Source organism: Panulirus ornatus, chromosome 12 (genome assembly GCF_036320965.1).
Source record: "Panulirus ornatus isolate Po-2019 chromosome 12, ASM3632096v1, whole genome shotgun sequence".
Taxonomy (NCBI): Eukaryota; Metazoa; Arthropoda; class Malacostraca; order Decapoda; family Palinuridae; genus Panulirus; species Panulirus ornatus.
The window spans coordinates 61,196,775-61,215,307 of NC_092235.1; the positions used below are offsets into that span (position 1 = coordinate 61,196,775).

An 18,533-nucleotide genomic window follows, 5' to 3' on the forward strand; every position below is an offset into this window, starting at 1 on the left:
GAACGAGAAGAGGGAGACCAAATTGGAGGTGGAAAGATGGAGTGAAAAAGATTTTGTGTGATCGGGGCCTGAACATGCAGGAGGGTGAAAGGAGGGCAAGGAATAGAGTGAATTGGAGCGATGTGGTATACCGGGGTTGACGTGCTGTCAGTGGATTGAATCAAGGCATGTGAAGCGTCTGGGGTAAACCATGGAAAGCTGTGTAGGTGTGTATATTTACGTGTGTGGACGTATGTATATACATGTGTATGGGGGGGGGGTTGGGCCATTTCTTTCGTCTGTTTCCTTGCGCTACCTCGCAAACGCGGGAGACAGCGACAAAGTATAATAAAAATAAATAAATAATATATATATATATATATATATATATATATATATATATATATATATATATATATATATATATATATATACATTACTATATTATTATTATTATACTTGATTGCCGTTTCCCGCGCAGCAAGGTAGCCCCAGGAAACAGATGAAGAAAGACCCATCCACTCATATACACACATATATATACTTACACGCACATTTACATATCAACATATATACATATACTTACACATACAAAGCCATATATATATGTACACAGTACATATTCATACTCACTTGCCTTCATCCATTCCCAGCAACACCCTGCCCCATAAGAAACAGCACTGCCATCCCCTGTGTCAGAGAGGTAGTGCCAGGAAAACAGACAAAAAAAGGCCACATTTGTTCACACTCAGCTATCATGTGTAATGTGTAATGCATCAAAATCATAACTACCTATCCATATCCAAGCCCTACAGACCTTTCCATGGTTTACCCCAGACACTTCACATGCCTTGGTTCAGTCCATTGACAGAACATCAACCCCAGTACACCACATCATTCCAATTCACTCTATTCCTTGCATGCCTTTTACCCTAATCCATGTTCAGGCCCCAATCACTCAAAATCTTTTCCTGCTCCATCCTTCCACCTCCAATTTGGTCTCCCAGTTCTTGTTCCCTCCACTTCTGACACATATATCCTCTTTATCAACTTTTCCTCACTCATTCTCTCCATATGTCCAAACCTTTTCAACACACCCTCTTCTGATCTCTCAACCACACTCCTTTAATTACCACACAGCTCTCTTACCCTTTCATTACTTACTTGATCAAACCTCCTCATACTACATAATGTCCTTAAACATTTCATTTCCAACACAACCACCCTCCTCCACAAAACGCTATCTATAGCCTATGCCTCACAACCATATGATATTGTTGGAACTACTATTCCTTCAAACATACCCAATTTTGCTCTCCGAGATAACGTTCTCTATTTCCAAACATTCTTCATCACTCCCAGAACCTCCCCCCCCTACTCTATGACTCACTTCCACTTTTTTTTTTTTGTACACACTCATCATTTCCCACATCAGTGAAGTAACATCAAGAACAGATGACACAGCCTTAGAAAAAATTCCCACTTAACCCCGTTGTCTGTTCCTTCTTTTGGAAAGTAAAGCAGAAGGGGAGGATCTCCAGCACCCCCGCCTTGATCACCTTCTACAACATGCAAAGAATACATGGGCAGTGTTCTTTCTCCCCCATCCCCAGGGATAATATACATTTTTTATATACGTATTCATCATTTCCCTCATTAGCAAGGTGGCGTCAAAAACAGAAGGACAGAGCCTTAGAGGTCAAAATCCTCACTTGGCCCCTCTTCTGTTTCTTCTTTTGGAAAAGTAAGATAAATGGGGAGGATTTCCAGCCCCATGCTCCCACCCCTTTTAGTCGCCTTTTATGACACAAAGCGAATACAGAGGTAGAATTCTTTCTCCCCTACCTCAGGAACTATAAAAATATATATGTGAACAAGTTATCTAATCAGTATCATATCATTCCCTTTTAAAGGTGAATAGCTATTTATAAAATAAAAATAAGAACTTACATCAAACATCTTGAGTGCATCCACATATTTGCTAAAATAGTTGTAGTTTCTTGATTCTGTAAAGACATAATTCATTGTCAACACAAGGCAAATACAGTTTTTAGTGGGTAAAGTAAGAATATCTTCAAAATAAATAAACTATGCTGGCAGAGATATAATTCATTCTAAATAATGATAGTGACGATGCAAATTCCAATCAATTCAAGAAGGTCACATGATGTCCTATTTAATATAGATATCTGATGTTTACTGTACATTACTACCAACAGTTTATCATATCAAGAGCAGGTGGCACCAGACTGTTTTACTGAAACAACTCAATTAATGCATATCTCCACATATCTGTCATCAAAGATTTGGCAGCAACATTCAACATACTCACAGAGGAACTATAAATCAAGGTTCAGCTGTCATCTATGCAATGTAAAATGACTCTATTGTATCTACTGTTATCAAATGACACCAAATTATTAAAAAAATATTTAAAAGGATGAAAGTACAGTACTAACAGTCAACAAATTTGTGTAGGAAGCATAGTCACAAAAAATAAAAATCTTTAATCTATGATACTATACCTTTTGCTTTCCCAAGTTTGTTTTGGCAGTATTCACGGTCATTTACTTGAGCACCCCTCCATACAGCGATTCGGAAGTATTCAACAGAACTGAAGAGAGAAGTAAGGGAAAAGGTGTCGCCCTTAGGGTTTAGAAGTTCCACGCTCTTATCCACTACGCCTGTTCAATAAAAAATAGAGAGCTGTGTCATCCATTTTCATTATAGGGGATATATGACTAAGATATCATCCTCATTTGTGTCTTTTTAAAGATGTAGATTCTCATGGCCCTAAGCATTCACCAACACAAAATTTTTATAAAGAAATACAATAATTTCTTCCATCTGAAAATTTTCATCTGAAACAGGTAAGAGCATATAAAAAAAAATTCCATAATAAGTCTTCTGCTGCCTAAGACTTCAAAATAAGGAAATTATACCCTTAAGAAATAGTATATGCCCACCTATGAATGGCAATGGTACTCCTCCACCTGGAGCATGACTATCTCATAATTGTTCTCTTAATGTGCAACAGGTATCTTTTACATGAAAATATAAGTGAACAATATTAGATAAAGAGAAAAGCTATACCTTCTTGAGAGATATGTGAAATGTATGAAAATTTACATATGGAAGGAACCAATACTTAATGCCATACATCCAGGAACTGATGGTGCTGCTTAACTTTGAAGGGCAGGCTGTAAAGTAGTGATGTCCATCATCCTCAAATTACAGAAAGATACTTTTTTGTTGAAAGAATCTCTAGTTTTTATGGGATTTAACTTCTTATTCATTACCAAGATCTCAGATATCTAAATGGAAATCAGGTTTCTTCCTTTACAAGTGCCATACATAAAGTCCTTCAAACAGTCTCAATCACCTTGTAGTCCCATTGTACATAATGGTCTTTAAAATAGTCCAATTTCATCTAAATTACAGTAAATGACAATTTTTCATCCCAATTACAGGTAATGTTCCAACTGGGCCAGAGGGTTATGGTCTTAAAGTTTCTAACATGGTTAATAAGATAATGCTATGCCAATAGAAAATGTAATGAAACCTGCTGTTATTCAAGAAAAAAAAAATAAGTTTTCTTTCAATCTAAAACTAAATTTATCCCAGTTCTTACCAAGGCTACAGATGGAATTTGGTCCTGATGCAAGTGTTAGTGTTGCCTGTTCCTTAGGCTGTGTCTGCTGCACTGACCAGCTGAGATCCACTGTGTTTGGAAGACATTTGTCAACCTTCAACTCCCTTATATCTGAAACCACCTCTCCATCTTCACGGACGTACCACACTATCACCTGAAAGACCATGTAATTCTCTACATATGCAGTCCTCATATAAAGAACAATATTACCATTGATTAGGTATGTCATCCAAGAATCATGACCAAGATCTATAAACATAATGCATTATAATGAATTCTACTTAACAAGTAAGGATACTATGATGCTGATTCACACACCTGGAGAAAGAAATCTTTCATCATTTTTTTCTGTTAAAGGAAATCATTCTTGGCGATGGCATGTATAAAACTCTGTGGTGGATTTAGGAAAAGAGAACATGACATGTAAAAAAAGTGTCATAGGTAAGAAAGCTCATAAAACTAACCTTTGTACAGAGATACCAAGAGAGGTTGAATGATGAAGGGCATCAGGAAAAAGCAAATGAAATTAAAGAAGTGGATGAGGAGTGGGAAGCACTCAGGAAAGCATTGCTTAAATGTGTGTGTGAATCGCAAGGCATGTGATGGGTTAGATACAGATGTATGAGAAATGACAGAAAATTGTGGAACATAGAAGTTAAATCATTAGATACAAAAAGAAAAAAAGGTGGATCGATGGTATCTACAAGAAAAGAGCATAAGTGATTAGGAGGATTATATGAGATAGTGGCAAGAGGTGAAAAAGGTAAGAAAACTGAAAAAGAGGGCAAGTGAAAGATGGGGTTGGAGAGTATCAATGAACTTCAGGTAAAATGTAATGTTCTGGAAGATGAATAGTGTGAGGAGAACAATGGGAAGTGGTTAAAGGCACAGAGGTGGCTAAAAAGGGTTTGGAAAGGTGAATAGTATAAAGAAAACAACTGGGACTAAGAGTGAAGAGAACAGATGGGGAAGTGGTAATCAGAAGACAGCTGTGGTGAGTCTGACACAAAATGGCATCCACATAGAGTGAGAGTCATAGCAAATGCTATGGTGAAAATAAAGTGAGCAGTGAAAGCCTTATGTAAAATGATGCATGGCAAAGCAGTAGAAGTGCATAAGACTGTAGCAAAATTTCACAAGATTGGGGTTGATAGTGCTGTTGACAGGTTAGTCAAGCTATCAAGTGTTTTAATGGTCCAAGGTGAGGTTCCTGAGGACTACAAGTATGTAGTGTCAACCATCCCTTTGTATTTGAGGCTAAAGGTACCCATTTTTTATGCCTTCATTACTAATGGCAAAGAAAATTCCACCATAATGCCCTGGTTCCTGGCTACTGAATTCCATTTCGCAGTTCATCTTACCACATAGACTGTTGAATCCTATATAACTTCCATGATTGTATCTCCTCTTTGAATCTGATCTCTAAAGCTACTGACTAATTAGTTAAGCTATTAAGTGTTATTATGGTCCAAGGTGAGGTACCTGACGACTACATGTACACAGTCTCAATCTCCCCTTTGTGTCCGAGGCTAAAGGTACACATTTCCAATATTTTCATTCTTAATAGCACAGAAACCTCCACCACAATGCCCTGGATCCTAGCTACTGAATTCCATTTCCCTGTTCATTTTACCATGAGTTGTTGAGTCTTCCAGAGCTTCCATGATTGTATCTCCTCTTTCAATATGATCTCATCTTTGCTCTTGTATATCCTCCTTTACCACATAGTCAAAATGAAGCATTACATAATCACTTATTTCCAACAGGTAAACTGTATGTGATACTCTCTATTTCCATGTTACTTCATGTGTATATACAGTATCCGCAGAATCCACAAAAAACCTTGCCCACCTCCCCTATTTACTACTTTATTTTTCCTTTGGTTTTTATTACCATCTGCAGACATCTGGGCATGGTATTAGCAAGTTTCCTAAAATATTCTAGGTCAGATCTTGGGTCCATAGGTCATGATCTCATGAATGAGGCGAGGCATTAATGAGAAGTTGCAGGAAGCAGTGACCATATCGTGCATTTGAGCACCGAGTGTGCCAATAAATCTCTCACGTATCCACATTTTCTCACTTCCATGCCAGAATTCTGGCTTTCTCCTTCTAAGAAAGATAAGAGCCAACCATCTTGAAGCACAGGTGGAAGAAATAGTCAAGAAGCATATTTCCTAAAATGAAATGGCAGCCAGGAAAAGTATGAAAAGAACATCCTTCCCTTCAAGATAGCCTGAGGCAAATTGAGGCAGTTTGTGGTGCTCACACTGTTATAAACATTAGTGTCAGCGGCCAGATATATGATGATTTCATCCTAAGATCATCATATGCTTGTACAGCCTTCGAAAATATATGGGGGTTGTACAATGTTTTTTGCAGACAGTGTAGGATTTAGCAATGATGGTGTGTTCATTGTCACGCTACTGTTGTGTAAGAAAATTTCCTGTATACACTAGGAAATTCTGTCACCATGAGAATCCAAATTCCGCTGGTTTATCTCATGATTAATATCCTCAAATTATCATTACTTTACCATCTCCAGGAAGTGCAGGTCTAACTGCTCAACATAATATTCAAAATGTTCCTTCATTGTTATAATTGTACATATGGTTTGTTCAAATTCTTTGGACAACTCTATATTATCAACCCTACTATGCACTTCTTTCCTACAGTCATTCTTCCCATTATGTACTATTTGAACATGCTATGTTGAAAATAAAAGCTTTCTCTTATAAACCTCCTCCTTTGTCTTATCTATACCACCTGGCTATCATGTATCCATCTGGACAAAACAGGCAAAATCTTATCTCCTGGTACATTTTGTTTCTACAACTCCAACAATATCAGGTGCATTTTTCCTTGAGTTCCAACTCTTTATCTACTACTAATAGTCTATCGGCATTCAAATATTACTTGCAGTCTAAGATTTCCATCACTTTACATTTCTGAGCTTTCTGTGGCACTGGCAGGTCTATTCTGCCATTTCCTTATTCAACATCTTCCATTTTTTGCCTTCTTCCTATTCTTTACCTCTCTCTCTCTCCTACACTGGTCTATCACCTCTTATGAAGACTCTTGAATTCCCCCCTAACTCAAGCTTCTTAGCCTCACTAAGTATCTCCCAGCTAAATGACTTCAATCTGAATATAACTATTGGACATCCCTGTACATCCTGACTATACACACTAATTTTGATGTCTTTTTTGACAAAAAATTACACTTGTCATGTTGTCAATAACCTCTAAAAGTATTCTGATCGGCATCTTTTCTTATTTACCCCTACCATCATTACAGGTACTCAAACTGCGGAGTTCTGTCCTTCAAACTAATAAGAGACATGATCTGCTATGGATGACCAGTTCATAAAATGAAATGGGATTTTCAGAACATATCTTTTTAAAGTACACCTGACATCAGTTTTTTGCAATAGCGAGGTAGAGCCAGGAATAGACCAAGAAACACCCCATCCACTCACATCCGTTCTCTAGCTGTCTTGTGGAATGCACTGAAACCACAGATTCTTATCCACAAACAGACCTCACACTTTTCCACAGTTTATCCCAGATGCTTCACATGCCCTGGTTTAGTCCACTGACAGCATGTTGATCCCAGTGTACCACATCATTCCAATTCACTCCATCCAGGTGCATGCCTTTTGCCCTCCTGCATGTTCAGGTCCTAATCACTCAAAATCTTCTTTACTCATCCTTCCATCTCCTATTTCATCTCCCTGTTCTCTGTATTTCTCCACTTCTGAGACATTAATTCTTTGTCATCCTTTCCTCCCTCATTCTCTCCATATGTCTAAGCCATTTCAGCAAACCCTCCTCAGCTCTCTCAACCACATTCATTTTATTACCATGCATCTCTCTTACCCTTCCATTACTAACTCAATCAATCCACCACACCACATATTGCTCTCAAACAATTTATTCAAAACACATACACCCTCCCCCACACAACTTTATCTATAGCTAATTCCTCACATCCATATAATATTGTTGGGACTACTATTCTTTCAAACATACCAGTTTTTTACCCTCCTAGAAAATATAATCATAAACAAAGTATAATTAAGTATAGTAAATAAAAATAATATATAAACATGCCACTGAACTTGCACCCACCAGCGCTTGCTTGTCCATTCCTTTCTGTTTAAAAACAAGACCTTTTCTATCTCCTTGGAAGCATGTTAATCACAGTAAGCTGGACACAAGATAAACCTACCCTTGCAACGGGAGAAGCTGTAGGTGGCAGGGTGATTGGAATATTGATAACTCCTGTGACTATGTGCTGCTGGTGAGCAGGGAGAGGCTTTAACAAGTGTTCCACACTGACAGGAAGCTCACTGGAAATCAACTGATATTCATCAGTGCTCCAGTACTGGATCTGCCTACGTGACACCACCTGAAGCAAAAGCAATACCCTTATATATCATTATGTAGCACTAGAAAATCATCATTTGGTAAAATGTTGTCCACTGACAGTGATGTTCTGGTACAATGGAGTAAAATGATGCTTAAACCAGGGGTTGTTATTGTTAGACTCCTCAACAATGATGGTATGATGATGTAAGGTACCTGTATAGAGAATATCTAGAACAATACAGAAACTAAATTCAGCTGACACAGTGACATATATGAACAGTGATTATCATGTTAAATATACAATTTGGATAAAAATGATATGATATAGAAAAAAATTGTTGGGTAACTGATTTCATGTGGCAGAGTACACTGAGGTATCTAGATGGTTGATGGTGTGTTTGAGTGAGATTGGCAAATAATGATATTTAGGTATAATAAGGTGCTTGTAAAGTAGTAAAGAGGAAAACTATCTATCTATCTATATCTCTGATGCCTGTTCCAACTGAAACTCCCTCAAGGGGGTAGCCATGGCAATAGTCACCATAACAAGTGAACTCCCGTGCCACTTCTTAGCCTTGAGTGCCTCATCCTTAACAGGTCACTAGCAGAGGGCAACTCTAGTGCAGTGTTTGCTGAAGCTCCCACCCAATGTTCCCACTGACCACCTATATCCAACACTCCTATCTAATGTTCCAGCCCAAATGTTCCCACCCACCACTTCTATCTGCTCCCACCTAATGTTCCAGCCCAAATGTTCCCACCAACCACTTCTATCTACTGCACTATTATCTAAAGAGCAATCCTCTGGTACAATTAGGTACCTGGAGAGTGAATTTTCTAATGAAATATGGTTACTGTACACTGATCTAATGTAAAGAGATATCTGGACAACATTAAGTAACACAGTCAACAGTGATAAGATATATCAAGGCAGTTGAGCTTATCAAATACAGCGAGGTACCTCCACATATATGATTCGATAAAATTTAGTTGTTGGGCAATGATGATACAAAGGAATTCAAACAACAACAGACTATTTGGTCTATTTGAGAAACTCAGATTAGAGTGGCAAAGTTAGAAGAAAGTAAACTATTAATTGTCAATGCGACAAGTTGGCACAAATAATTTGCACAAATAATTTAAGTTGAATTATCCCTGGGGATAGGGGAGCAAGAATACTTCCCACGTATTCCCTGCGTGTCGTAGAAGGCGACTAAAAGGGGAGGGAGCGGGGGGCTGGAAATCCTCCCCTCTCATTTTTTTTTTTTTTTTTTTCTTTTTTTTTCCAAAAGAAGGAACAGAGAATTGGGCCAGGTGAGGGTAGTCCCTCAAAGGCCCAGTCATCTGTTCTTAACACTACCTCGCTAATGCGGGAAATGGCGAGTAGTTTGAAAGAAAAGAAAGAAATTTAAGTTGTAGACATGAAGCAAAATATTTATCAATTCTACTCTTGAATATATACATATTTGTCATTTCAACCACTCTAACTCGCAAATCATTCCATAAGTTGACAATCCTGTTCACAAAAAAATATTTCACCTTATTCAAGGTAAAACATTTAGGTGCAATCAGATGAATCAAGTCATAATATGTAACCTGATTGATCAAGATTATCAAAACCTTTAATAGTTTTGTGTACTTGTATTAGATCACCTCTTTGCCTTCTCTTTTCCAAGCTAAGTAGATTCAAGGCCCTTAATCTGCTCTTGTAAGATTTTTTTCTCAGCCCATGAATCATCTAGGCAGCTTCACACTACACCCTTTCCATTCTCTTTTTTCTTTTCTAGGTAAGGTGACCAAAACTGAACACAATATTCAAAATGAGGATGAAACAATGAATTGTAAAGAGTGAGGATGATTTCTCTGGACCTAAATATGAAAGCAATACCTATGATTCCAAAAAAATTTTCTTCATTTTTTACTGCTTCTGTGCATTGCTTACTTGCTTTTAGGTAGCCAAAGATTATTGCACCTGAATCTTTTTCATCATTTACCTTTTTTTAGTGCAAGAGTGTTCATACTGTAGTTACTTTTTCATTTTTGTTAACGATGTGCAAAACTTTGCACTTACCAATATCAAAATTCATTTGCCACCTATAGGAGCCCAGTACATCAGGTTGTCTACATTGTCTACATTGAAGCTGCAGATGTTCAAGCTTATTTGTAGATTCATTTCTCAGCTTTGTTATCATCAGCAAAATTTGATGTCATACAATGTAGCCCATTATCAATATCACTTGTTACATCAAACCATTCTGAGGTAGTCACTCAGTTTCCTATCCACTGAAGTACAACCCAATCAATGCCATGTGACTTAATATTTTGCCAGCATCCTTTGATGTGGAAACTTACAGAATGCTTTATGAAAATTTAAGATGACATCAGCTGCTTTTAATTCATCATACATGATTATGTCATAAAAAGAATCAAGCAGATTTGTCAGAATGAGAAATTTTGTCAAAAACCATGCTGAGAATCATTTATTAAGTGGTCAAATGATGGTTTCTGTAAGTTTTCCAACTACAGAAGTCAAGTTAATCATATGATAATCTCTTGGCAGTGACCTACCTTTTTTTTCAATATTAGTGTTACAGTGGCAAACTCCCATCCATCGGAAACTTTTCCCATAACATGTAACTTATTAAAAATGGCGATCAAGGGCTTAACTATCTCAGATATAATGATGTTTAAACAGTAATGGTAAGTATACTGAATTACCTGAACAGTGATGATCTGGTAAAGAAGAGCAGCTGAAAAAAGGTGGGGAGGTAAAACTGAAGCATCTGAGTAACTATGTGTTATATAAAGATAGTCAGTCAGTAATGGCAGGGTATAATGAAGTACATGGATAAGGATGGTATGGCATAATGAGGTACCTGGATAGTGATGCTGTACTATAACAACACTGTGGATAGGGATGGTATTGGTACACTTAAAAAGATAAAGGTAAAAAGATTTATGTGGACAAGCAAATTCTGGTATGATGGGTAAATGAATAGTGATGGCAGTACATTCTATGGAACTGTAATTGGACAGTAATGGTATGCACTTAAGAGGTACATGTACAACATTTTGTGGCTGGAAGTTGAACATCTGCATCCCATTGATTCAAAATGTCAGCCTCTGTTTAAACCATCCAGGTGACTATACTAACACACTGTCATGAGTGATAGAAAAGGGCAATGCAAAATTTCTATTCTGCATTACTCAAAATAAGAATGATCAAAATGAAGTAATAAGACAGGGATAGTAAAGTACACCAAGCAATCTCAACAGTGATGGTGTAATATAATGAGATACCTGAACAGTGATGGCAGCCTGATTCTGCTTGGTGGTAGAAAACAACACAGGTAGGAGGTAGTCTTTCTCCAAGCCAGGAACACAATTAAGGCGACCTTCTGGAGCATGGATCAGCAGCGATGAGTTGGATGGGGAGAAGTAGTGCTTAATGCTGACCGAGTATGAGGACTCACGCAAAGCAGCCCGGCTAATCAGAGCTTTCATCTGTCATTAAAATATCAAATAATATATTCTAACATATGGGCAGGAGGGGAGATGTGCTGGAAATGAGATGTTTGAGGACAATGTGTGGTGTGAGGTGGTTTGATCGAGTAAGTAATGTAAGGGTAAGAGATTTTTTTTTTTTTTTTTGTCGCTGTCTCCCGCGTTTGCGATGTAGCGCAAGGAAACAGACGAAAGAAATGGCCCAACCCCCCCCATACACATGTATATACATACGTCCACACACGCAACTATACATACCTACACAGCTTTCCATGGTTTACCCCAGACGCTTCACATGCCCTGATTCAATCCACTGACAGCACGTCAACCCCGGTATACCACATCGATCCAATTCACTCTATTCCTTGCCCTCCTTTCACCCTCCTGCATGTTCAGGCCCTGATCACACAAAATCTTTTTCACTCCATCTTTCCACCTCCAATTTTGTCTCCCACTTCTCCTCGTTCCCTACACCTCCGACACATATATCCTCTTGGTCAATCTTTCCTCACTCATTCTCTCCATGTGCCCAAACCATTTCAAAACACCCTCTTCTGCTCTCTCAACCACACTCTTTTTATTTCCACACATCTCTCTTACCCTTAAGTTACTTACTCGATCAAACCACCTCACACCACACACTGTCTTCAAACATCTCATTTCCAGCACATCCATCCTCCTGCGCACAGCTCTATCCATAGCCCATGCCTCGCAACCATACAACATTGTTGGAACCACTATTCCTTCAAACATACCCATTTTTGCTTTCCGAGATAATGTTCTCGACTTCCACACATTCTTCAAGGCTCCCAGGATTTTCGCCCCCTCCCCCACCCTATGATCCACTTCCGCTTCCATGGTTCCATCCGCTGCCAGATCCACTTCCAGATCTCTAAAACACTTTACTTCCTCCAGTTTTTCTCCATTCAAACTTACCTCCCAATTGACTTGACCCTCAACCCTACTGTACCTAATTACCTTGCTCTTATTCACATTTACTCTTAACTTTCTTCTTTCACACACTTTACCAAACTCAGTCACCAGCTTCTGCAGTTTCTCACATGAATCAGCCACCAGCGCTGTATCATCAGCGAACAACAACTGACTCATTTCCCAAACTCTCTCATCCACAAAAGACTTCATACTTGCCCCTCTTTCCAAAACTCTTGCATTCACCTCCCTAACAACCCCATCTATAAACAAATTAAACAACCATGGAGACATCACACACCCTTGCCGCAAACCTACATTCACTGAGAACCAATCACTTTCCTCTCTTCCTACACGTACACATGCCTTACATCCTCGATAAAAACTTTTCACTGCTTCTAACAACTTGCCTCCCACACCATATATTCTTAATACCTTCCACAGAGCATCTCTATCAACTCTATCATATGCCTTCTCCAGATCCATAAATGCTACATACAAATCCATTTGCTTTTCTAAGTATTTCTCACATACATTCTTCAAAGCAAACACCTGATCCACACATCCTCTACCACTTCTGAAACCACACTGCTCTTCCCCAATCTGATGCTCTGTACATGCCTTCATCCTCTCAATCAATACCCTCCCATATAATTTACCAGGAATACTCAACAAACTTATACCTCTGTAATTTGAGCACTCACTCTTATCCCCTTTGCCTTTGTACAATGGCACTATGCACGCATTCCGCCAATCCTCAGGCACCTCACCATGAGTCATACATACATTAAATAACCTTACCAACCAGTCAATAATACAGTCACCCCCTTTTTTTAATAAAGAGATGTGTGGAAATAAAAAGAGCGTGGTTGAGAGAGGAGAAGAGGGTGTTTTGAAATGGTTTGGGCACATGGAGAGAACGAGTGAGGAAAGATTGACCAAGAGGATATATGTGTCGGAGGTGGAGGGAACGAGGAGAAGTGGGAGACCAAATTGGAGGTGGAAAGATGGAGTGAAAAAGATTTTGAGTGATCGGGGCCTGAACATGCAGGAGGGTGAAAGGCGGGCAAGGAATAGAGTGAATTGGATCGATGTGGTATACCGGGGTTGACGTGCTGTCAGTGGATTGAATCAGGGTATGTGAAGCATCTGGGGTAAACCATGGAAAGCTGTGTGGGGCCTGGATGTGGAAAGGGAGCTGTGGTTTTGGGCATTATTGCATGACAGCTAGAGTCTGAGTGTAAACGAAGGAGGCCTTTGTTGTCTTTTCCTAGCGCTACCCCGCACACATGAGGGGGAGGGGGATAGGTATTCCATGTGTGGCGAGGTGGCGATGGGAATGAATAAAGGCAGACAGTGTAAATTGTGTGCATGGGTATATATGTATGTGTCTGTGTGTGTGTATATATGTGTACATTGAGATGTATAGGTATGTATATTTGCATGTGTGGACGTGTGTGTATATACATGTGTATGGGGGTGGGTTTGGCAATTTCTTTCGTCTGTTTCCTTGCGCTACCTCGCAAACACTGGAGACAGCGACAAAGCAAAATAAAAAATAATAAAAATGTGTATACAGATATTCATTCATTTATTATACTTAACCACCGCCTCCCGTGTTAGAAAGGTAGCGCAAGAAAACAGACGAGGAATGGCCCAACCCACCCACATACACAAGTATGTGCGTACATGCCCACGCACGCATATATACATATGAATTTCAACACAAACATACATATACATACACAGACATACACATACATGCATATGTACATATCCATAATTGCTGCCTTCATCCAGTCCTGTCACCATCCCAACGCACATGAAGTAGCATCCCCCCATCCAGCAAGGCAGTGCCAGGAACAGACAAAAAAAAAGGCCACATTCATTCACACTCAGTCTCTAGCTGTCATGTGTAATGCACCGAAACCATAGCTCCCTTTCAACATCCACGTCCCACACACCTTTCCATGATGCAGATATTCATATTAAAAGATACACACACACACACACACACACACACACACACACACACCCTACGGACATGGTTAATGCACAGTAAACTTAAATTGAAGAAGTTGTATGATAGCAGAGAATGTTCAAGAGATGAGGCCCAACTAGTGAAAAGAACTCCCTTCCCATACAATACAAATAGGACAAATAAGTAATTACATATAAACAGATAAATGACAAAGACAGAAATCAGTTCTTAAAAAGATGTAGGGATACAACAACCAGAAGTCATAACATGAATTTAAAGGAGAAATACATCAGAAAGGATGTAAGGAAATTTTTATAGTAAAAGAATGATGGATGAATAGAAAGGAAATTTTTATAGTAAAAGAGTGATGGATAAATAGATTAAACTGATCGAGACAGTAGCAAAAGCAGACAACATAAAAAGGTTTACAAAGTTGTATGATAGTGCTGCAGAGATGGCATAGGAGAGGAGGCCCCCACCCCTCCCAGTAAAGAAAAAAGTAACCACATAAATTTGACAAGTGATACTAAATACTGTATGTAGCAACAAAGTTCAGAAGACCCAAGCGGACTTCAAATTAAGAATTGCATTTAAAAATGATGGTCAGGTTGGGGTAATAAAGGATCAATTTACAAAGGAATTTTGAGATAAACTAAAAGGAAGATTGCAGTTATACTTGAAGTAATGTTGAAAAAACTGGATTACCAAAATGACACAAACTGACCCATAATTAAAAGCACAGACTGATTCTTTCATGGTTTTGTAGAAGGAAAATATAAAACAGGATATTCAAATGGTTAAGATGATAAAACTTTTACGCTCATGATCGCTATGGAAAGGCAAGATATGTTTAGCAAAAAGAAATGCAGCAAATCAAACAGCTATTACAAGAAATGGATCTACACAGGACTGTAGAGGACACTTACAACAACAAAAAAAAGAAACATGATTAACAAAACAGCACCACTAATAAAGTGGGAATGAAAAGTATATTCTGCAAGCAACAAATGAATAGATAATAAAAGAAAGAAGTAATAAATGAATAAATAATAACAGAAAGACAAACATTCTGAGAGAGAGAGAGAGAGAGAGAAAAAAATGAAAAGACTGAAGTAAGCAGTGTACTAACAGAGCGTAATCTGTCAAGAAGTTAGAGGAACAATGAGGGAACCAAACAGGAGAGTGGACACATTATCACATCAAAGGTAAAAATCTGAAAGAATAAAAAAAGCCCATTAAGAAATTTGCTCATGATAACAGAAGAAGAAACACATTACAGTTTGAAGAAAATTAAAGCATTAGGGGAAAAAAGCAAAACAAAAAAAGGTGAAGGCCATGGGTGTGAGCTATGGAAAATTGAGGAAAACTTGTAGACAAGCCTAAAAATTAAGACTGAGAAATTTGATGCCTAGCTATTGTTTTAACAGTGCAGAACTTTCCGAAATGATGAACTAGACCTAGCATTGATAGGAAATGAAGACAGCAAAATCATTATGGTGAAGAAGACAATTAAATAAACCTTAAACGGTTTTGGAAAAGTTCTAATAATTTGATATTTTAACTATAGTACAGTACATCTAAATTGACAGGAAGCTTCTGAACAAGCATGTTACTGAACACTCTAGAGTCAGAGGGGCTAAAACACCATCAGTGCTGGATCTCATTTTCTCATACAACAGCCTGAAAATATAAATGATTAGATATGATGTACTCACAATAAGAATTTGTTGTGTCAGGGTATGTTATGGCTGCATGTTTTAAGATGAACAGCCAGCAACCCATATGTGGGTGAGGCAGAAAGAAACAGCAACCTTAGCCAAAAACTGAAGCTTAACAGCCACTGAAGTGCTAGCTCACTTTGCAGCCATCCCTTACCCTCCTGATACCCAATGGTGCAATAATGGTAATACTCCCTGATCAATGGCTGCCTTACAGGTACTACCAAGAGAGAGAAACATACTTTAAAAACCACTACTCACCAAAACTTTGTTAATGTTTGAAGGTGAGAGTATTGTTGTGATAACCCCATCCTCTGGGGTGGTAAGATTGTAGCAGAGATCAGCAGCACACACTTCCACTGGTGTACCAACTGCAGGAGTCTTGTCTGGCAACTCTGCTTTCACCTAGAAAATGGCAAACATGAGGAATTGAAGCTAAATTCTGGATCAAGTACAATAATTTTGTCATTATCAATTGATGAAACATTCTTAATAAGTATCCAATAGTATCTACTACTGATAAAATGCGATCAATGACCAGGTCAACTTCTCCATAAGGAAGGAAAATGGAAGAAAAAAAAAGCTTATTAAGGATTCTATAACAAAATATTTTGGCTAGCACTTTTTTTTTCCGATCAACAACAAAAAAAGTAAATTTGATTTGTAAACGACAGTCTATAAGTCTAAGTTCAGTTAATCTAGTATTCTCTGAGATGCTAAGACAACACCTCACAAGGTGAACAAATAAGAGTATCTCTCAAACATGGTCTCATACACTTCCATGTTCAATTAATTTGATTGCCTGCAGAAAGACAATCCACATAGTCAGTCACATCCTCTGCACTTCATAAAACATGTGCATCCTGCTTAAAACATGTGCATCCTGCTTATGTTAGTAAGAAACTGGGATATTACTAACACTCCCATTTTAATTCACAGAAATATAATGAATAAGATTATGCCATACTTTCTCATGATTAGCGTAAGCCATTCCCCAGGATTGTTCCAAAGAAATATTTCATACATTCCTACATTGGCCTCATGTAGCGAAATTGAACATGTCATGGCTTAGGATTATCCACAACACCTGAAGGTGTCAAGTATATAGCCGATCCTATGAGATACCAGCGGTAACCCTAAAACCCAAAAATCCAACCTTCTACTACCACCCATATTATCCTTCCCAATGCATTCATAGTCTTGCAACTTATTCAACTTGGCTACCTTAAGTTGTTTAGTCCCTGCAAATACCAACCTCTACTCACATTTATCATGATGGGAATTAATTTTCCCAATCATGAAAATAAGTTCGTACCCTGTAACTTTCATATACCTTCCAGAAGTTTTTGATTTATGCTCCATCCAAGTTGCTTTCGCCAGTTTCTTCAAAAACTTCAATCTCTCTTTGAACATTTATGGACCTATAACTTCAGTCATTTTTTTTTTTTTTTTTTTTTTTACAATTTGCATCCCAATGAAGCTTTGATAACAATGAACCTCTGAAAATGAAAATAATCATCTTAGCAGCTCCAACACACCTTGAGGGTGTATGGGAGATTTGGTTTCATATAATTATCCTTGTAAATGGGTGTAAAGGTGACGGGTGTCCTCGTGACATAGACTCTGCCACTGCCTGTTAGCGAAACACCCGTGTCCTCTTCTGTCACTATGGCCTTAGCATACAGGGATCCTACATTACAATCTATCATCCTGACATCTGCTGAATTCACTTCTACCTCCTTGCAGCCAGAAATCTGACAAAAGAATAAGCAAATCAATACATTATTCACAATATATAATACTAATCAATATAATAATTTTCTGTATATAATGGTGACAGAATAACATACTTTTTTCCTCAATATATATATATATATATATATATATATATATATATATATATATATATATATATATATATATATATATATATATATATATATTGCCACTAACTACATCGTTTCATAACCCCAGACCTACAGTAGGTTACACAAGCAATCAATACTTACAGTGTCAGTTATGTTACGGTTAACTCGACATCCTGATGACCTCCTGTTTTTCACCTCAAGCGTGAGATTCCCCTGTACTGGCTGCCCAAACGTGTACCTGATAATGATTTCGATGCAAGTCGTAAATGAGGAATCTGATGTCCTCATTTCTCTTTACAGTCTACATCCAGTAAAACATATTAACAAGTAAATCAAAAGAACAATATTTATATATATATATATATATATATATATATATATATATATATATATATATATATATATATATATATATATATATATATATCTTTTTTTTCTTTTATGCTATTCGCCATTTCCCGCGTTAGCGGGGTAGCGTTAAGAACAGAGGGCTGGGCCTTTGTGGAAATATCCTCACCTGGCCCCCCTCTGT

The 18,533-nt window shown here is 38.0% G+C and overlaps 1 protein-coding gene across 1 annotated transcript in view; it reads right to left on the reverse strand.

Annotated features, from left to right (window-relative positions):
* LOC139752096 (alpha-1-inhibitor 3-like) overlaps positions 1 to 18,533 on the reverse strand; it is a 98,204-nt gene that overhangs the window by 62,246 nt on the left and 17,425 nt on the right. Inside the window, exons 6-13 of the mRNA XM_071667972.1 lie at positions 18,143 to 18,239; positions 17,672 to 17,887; positions 16,395 to 16,538; positions 11,301 to 11,504; positions 7,861 to 8,040; positions 3,611 to 3,785; positions 2,505 to 2,663; positions 1,930 to 1,985 (exon numbers count right to left, since the gene is read on the reverse strand). Of these exons, the coding sequence (XP_071524073.1) occupies positions 1,930 to 1,985; positions 2,505 to 2,663; positions 3,611 to 3,785; positions 7,861 to 8,040; positions 11,301 to 11,504; positions 16,395 to 16,538; positions 17,672 to 17,887; positions 18,143 to 18,239 (1,231 nt within the window). The remainder of the gene's footprint in view (positions 1 to 1,929; positions 1,986 to 2,504; positions 2,664 to 3,610; positions 3,786 to 7,860; positions 8,041 to 11,300; positions 11,505 to 16,394; positions 16,539 to 17,671; positions 17,888 to 18,142; positions 18,240 to 18,533) is intronic.